Genomic DNA, 6000 nt, shown 5'->3' with positions numbered 1-6000 from the left:
CATTAAATACTGGCAAATGTACATATGTCCAGATGCTGTAGATGTCTATATCTTTGAGTTTTTCTTTTATTAATTGTAGTGTCATTTTGCCGTCTTTTTTCTCACATCTTGTGATTGGACTCTTGATGATGACGTAAAATGGACCTCAAAGGTCATGTGGCATCACTTACTGCAATGTAATTGACTGTGCTATAAGTACTCATAATTCTGAAAACTTGAGAGCTCTGAATGTATAAGTAGAAAATGAGTTCTGGATACGTCAATCTCATTCCCTGCGTAAGCGCAGACTGTTAAATGACACTTATTACATAGGTATTTTCGCAAGGTTCTAGCATGATTAGCTTTGTATTATATGTAGCGCGTTTTACGGCGCTTACAAAATAACACATCGTTTTAACATGCATGCTATGCCTAATCCATTTCCATTCATGAAAGCTTGACAACGTTGCGAGGGGCAGCCATGTTAGAGACAGGCAAAACATCCTCGTTTGAAAATTCAAATACAACGTTTGCCTGACTCCATAATGGTAGACCTTCAAACCACGCCTGCCAGCCAATGGGCAGACTATCCATGAGAGATTTGTTTCTGCAGTCGATCGGTGTCTGAAGGAGAAGAGTGAACATTCTGCTGTTATGAAGTAAGTAATTTATGGAAATCAGGATACTCTCGTGCCAGGGAGGAAGGGGAGTATTACTTTAATGTTTCATGTACGTCAGAATGGCTTTTATGTTTTTCTACACGTGTGGCTTATTGCTCTTTTTGAACTGCGCAATAGTTCTCTTATGAATACAAAACAATGGTGGGGTCCTCACTAGAATCTGTCATGTTATTATTGAGGTTGCAACACCACAGTGAAGCTGTCTATAAAAAGAAAATAATGTGTAGGAGCAGTAAATCATGTGTATCTCCCGACAGGAAGTGACAGCCTTTCAGGTAAAAAGACAGGATGTGCTCATTTGTGTGAAAGAAGAAACAATTATGTCATTTCAGGTTTGAAAAATGTAAAAGTTCATAATGATAAATATAATAAAATCAATCGATGCATTAACAAATATAACCTCCACGTACCTCTTCCTCGTTCCAGTACTTCTGAGGTTCCCGACCTCCATATGGGGTTCCATTCCATCTTACCTGCCCCACCCCTCCAGAGAGTACAATACTCCAGCCCCACAACATGTTAGTTTTATTTCCCGCCTGCTTGTTGTGGTGGAGTCCTCCAACCCCTTAAGTGGCAAGGGCGAGTATGCTCGTCCTTTTTGCATACATGCCACATTTCAACCCACCTGTTCGGGAGATTACGTCCGAAAAATCGGGAAACAAAGATTTTCCCATAGGAATGCATTGGGCTAAGATTTATTTTAGGCGGGAGAACGTGAAAAATAGTAATATTTTTCACGCAAATATCAGGAGTCTCCCGCCTAAATCGGGAGGGTTGGCATGTGCCACACTTAGATGTCATCCTAACTTTAGCTTCCGGCACCTCCTAGATAGAAATGTGAATGTTAGCATGTGCCACACTCGGATGTCATCCTTAATTTTAGCCCTTATTGCATCAAGTTTGAATATGAATGTTAGCATGTGCCACACTTAGATGTCATCCTTAATTCTAGCTTCCATCACTTCTAGACTGAGTTGTGAATGTTAGTATGTGCTACACTTGAATGAAACTGTGAGGGATGACACATTCCACACCTGGATGGAATAGTGAATGATAGCGGGCATCACACCTTGACACAATTGCAAGGACAGCAATGGCAACTAAATAGTGCACTAACAACTTCAGCCCTCCGCATGCACCTCTCAAACTCTAACAAACACAACCACAAGCCTAAATACAGCAATCCGCACAAACTTCACTACATTACAACAACAAAACAAACTACAAAACAAACTACACATAGACTTGCACAACAGCACATGACGACCACAGACCGTAAAACACCCCAAGCCCATCCAACGGACCCAGCCAACAGCACATCACTGCTCTCTTGCACTTTTCCAGCTTATTCCCACTAACTAACCCCCCCCCCCCTATATCCCTTTTCAGAGCCGCCAGAGCGCCAGGGACCACTCCTGTGGTGATAGTGTGCGGTACAAATATCCTTTAACATTAACATGTATGTTTTTCATAGACTGCAATAATTGCCTGTCACTTTTAGTCACCATCATGACAAAAAGGGAGTCACTCTGGCACATGCAGCAGTACGGCGGCAGACTTCGGAACACAAGAACCTGTGTCCCATTATAGGTGTGCGTGGGCCCATGCGTGAACACCACCCCCATACATAATGGCGACGAAGGGGTCGTTGCCGTGGCTACTTGACCCATGCATGCCGTCACCTGCCTGTCGCTGCCGAGTTCAGCGTTGCATTCACGCTCCCCGGCTTCCAGCTGACCGGCGCAGAGAATCACGCTCTCGATGGTGTACCTGTAGGTCAGTCCGCATGGTCACGGTGCGAGCGGCTCACCGCAGCCTGCAGCTGTGCGTCTTTCCTGGCCACATGCTGGCCCTATTGACATGCCCACGTTGTGTGACATGCTGCAGTCGGCCCTAGGAGGTGCAATGGCCCATGTCACCATCCGTGCAGGCAACCGCGGATGCAACAGTGCATTCCAGGGGTATCCAGTGATTGCATCAAATACAAACCATTGAATGCCAAAGCATCGGGAAAAAAGCATTGAAAAAAAAGCATCAAATGCATTTTTTTCATAGGTAAAGGTTTTATTTTAATTATAATGGGTTTTAAGGGGTAAAAAAACGGGGGTTGGGGGGACACCCCATTAAACAAAAAAAAATGAAAACAAAATGCATTCAATGTTTTTTTTTTAGATGCTAAGGCATTCGATGATTTGGCATTTGACGCTATCACTATAAACCCATTCCAGGTGCGTCTGTCTCATGTTTGAGTGTTGCAGCTCCTGGAGGAGTGCTTGTGCACCCTGGGGAGTGTTCTCCCCCATCTCTACAGTATTGGGCACCATCATTTTTGCTGCAGTATAACCCAGGCACATCACGTTGTGTGCTAGGGGCATTGGCCTATCTGTTGAAGGGAAGAGATAACTGAGCACACCTTCTGTCCTCGTTGTGGCATTACAACGCTACCCAGCCCATGGTTGTTAAGGCTGTACCACGCCTGTATCGCCCTGTGGAACTGTTATGGCCAATGAAGAAGATGGAGCTTAGGCCATGGCCAGAATTCCCCGTCCACAAGGCGCATTAGCACCGCCCACAGAATTTGACATATCGGGATCCCCGTCTCGCCTAGGTCCTTGTTGGATTTTGTGGATAGAGCGCCTTGAAATGTATTTTGATTCTGTGGGCGAGAGTGACTATCATACAAAAAAATCTGTTACTATACTCTACAGGGACTGCTGTCCATGAAGCATTCAAGACCATGCGTCTAGTGGACAAATCTCTGAGGCAGCTGTTGCAGCGCTACGTGAATTCTTCATTCTTATGGTAAATGTAGATTATGAACACTTTGTCATGCGATCAGCAAAACAAAAAGAGGGCGAATCGCTAGACTCTTTCCATGGACGACTGCGTCATCTAGCCATGTTATGTGCCCTAGCCAGCGAGGTAGAGGTCAGACAGCAGTTCATTCAAAGGTGCCACTCCATCAAAATGAGTAGGCGTATACTGAGGGAACCAGGAATTACACTGCTGGAATCCTAGAACCTGGCCGGTCCCATGAACTAGCCAACATAAGAGCGCCTGCTATGAATGCCATCATGCAGACCATTAAGCTTGAAGATGTGTGTGCTGTTGGCAAACAGCAGCCCAATAAGTCTCCCCCATAAAGGTTAGTGGCAGAGGAAAGACAGCTGAGCTGAGCGCGCATCATACTGTCCGCAGTGCGGTTACAACCTGCCCCACTTTGGTGACTGCCTTGCCAAAGGTCACACGTGCGGCAGGTGTCGAATACTTAACCACTTTGCAAGGATGTGCCGTGCCCCTGCACCAGCTCCCCTGTCGAGAAGCCAAGCAGAACAGGTGGGCAACCAATGACCAAAGTGGAGAGTCACCCAAGTACCACTGACTGAAGGAAAGGAGCATGTCGATGAAGATTATGTATTTTTCGTGTTCAGCATTGTGGGGGTAGAACAAACGTCACCCTAAATGTATTGTGCAAATTGCTGCAGAGGACGTTCCTGTCGTCATTGACACTGGTGCCTCCGTAAATGTTATGGCATTTTCCCACTACAAACAATTAGACAGGACCCTACTCTGTCCAAAAATATAGTACGCGTCTTCACTTTTTGCAGACGGATTACTTTCTACCTCTGGATGGTGTGTTTGTCACAAACATGCACGATGAACCGAAGGCTATTATGGCACGATTCTTTGTGTAAGGTAGGCGAGATAACGCTGCTTGGGTGTGCCGCTGCGGCGGACATGAATATACTGAATTTTTCCTTTGAAGTTTATCTGGAAGCTCTTTAGTCATTCATTGCATGCTTCCAGGATGTGTTTGATGGAATTGGAAGGGTGAAGGGTGACCCAGTACGCTTCCAGATCAATAAGACCATTCAGCCCATTGCACTGAAGCATCAGCGTATCCCGTTCAATGTTCGAAGTCAAGTGGGGCAGGAGATCGAGAAGCTTGTCCAGTTAGACATCGAGCCTGTGTAAGGGCCTATCCTGTGGGTCTTGCCCATTGTAATAGCGCAAAAATGAAAATAACCAGATGCTGTAGGCATCTGCGTGGACATGCACCTGCCAGACAAGGCCATAAGGAGGGAACGCCATCTAACACCCACGATATAGTCACAGACTTACACGCTTACAAGGGGCAGTATTCTATTTTCCAAACTGGACTTACGGGCATGATATTTATTTATTACATTTATATAGCGCACAAGCAGCCCAAGGGCATCGAGGCGCCGTTACTTACAGGGAACTTAGTTACAGGGGTGGTACAGTTTGGAAAAGCATTTGCAGCTTAGTACATAGATACATTGATGTGCAACATAAAGGTAAGGTTGAAAGTTACACATTATGCAAAGAGAACAGTTTTCATGGCCTTGCAGAAAGAAGTGAGGGGAGCCTCGCCCCGTAGGGTAGGAGGTAGTGCATTCCAGTGTGAGGGTGCGAGGTAGGGGAAGCTGGAGCCACCCGCTCTGGTTCTTTTTACTTGGGGCACGCAGAGCATGTTGGCATAGGGTGATCTGGTTGGTCTTGTGGAGGTGGCTGGGTGGATCCTTTGTGAGAGGTAGTCGGGTGCGGTGAGATGGATGCACTTGTGGGTCAGTGTGAGAGTGGATACCACCAGTTAGTGTGTCACCCCGAGTCAGGATACATAACAACTTTTACCACACACAAAGGCCTGTACAGCTATAAATGGCTTAACTTTGGCATGTCGTCTGAGGTTTTTCAGAACGCCATATGAGGTGTGTTGGCAGGGGTTCAAGGAGCGCTGAATATTGGCAACGACATCCTGGTCTTTGCATGCACAGAGGATGAGCACTTGAAATGCCTGGAAAAGGTCCTGACCAGGATACGTCAGTTGGGCCTTAATCTTCATAGAGACAGATGCAGTTTTCTACAACGGAAGATTGAGTTCCTCAGCTTCATCTTCCAGGAGAGTGGGGTGTCGGCCGAACCTGCAAAGGTCCGAGACATTAAGATTGCGAAACCACTGGAGTATGTATCGGAAGTCTGCAGCTTCCTGGGTATTATCACATATTGCGGCAGATTCATCAAGGGCCTGGCAACTTTGTTGGAACTACTCCATGGTCTCACCAAAAAGGACTTTGTGGCAATGGACACCATGGAACAGGCCGTGTTTGACACATGAAGGAACTGCAGACACCACAATGGCATTCTTCAACCCCGAATTGTCATCAGAACTCGTTGTGGATGCGAGCCCATTTGGCTTGGGTGCACTGCTCACCTAATACAACAGCAAAGGAGAAGTAAGGTCAATCACCTATGCCAGCAGGGCCCTTTCGGAGACTGAGTAGCGCTCCTCTCAAATTGAGCGTGAGGCGCTGGCTGT

The 6000-nt window shown here is 46.3% G+C and overlaps 1 protein-coding gene across 2 annotated transcripts in view; it reads left to right on the top strand.

Annotated features, from left to right (window-relative positions):
• The first annotated feature begins 471 nt into the window (after nt 1-471).
• Nucleotides 472-6000, top strand: part of ERCC2 (ERCC excision repair 2, TFIIH core complex helicase subunit) — a 1037455-nt gene continuing 1031926 nt past the window's right edge. The window contains exon 1 of one of the 2 annotated variants that reach the window (XM_069644679.1): nt 472-638. In XM_069644679.1, the coding sequence (XP_069500780.1) occupies nt 634-638 (5 nt within the window). In that variant the 5' untranslated portion in view covers nt 472-633. The remainder of the gene's footprint in view (nt 639-6000) is intronic. The other variant, XM_069644680.1, reaches the window with a different exon arrangement.

Source organism: Ambystoma mexicanum, chromosome 2p (assembly GCF_040938575.1).
Source record: "Ambystoma mexicanum isolate Mex_15411 chromosome 2p, UKY_AmexF1_1, whole genome shotgun sequence".
Lineage (NCBI taxonomy): Eukaryota > Metazoa > Chordata > Amphibia > Caudata > Ambystomatidae > Ambystoma > Ambystoma mexicanum.
The sequence above is the reverse complement of the archived record's forward strand: the minus strand, read 5'-3'. Positions and strand labels throughout refer to the sequence as shown.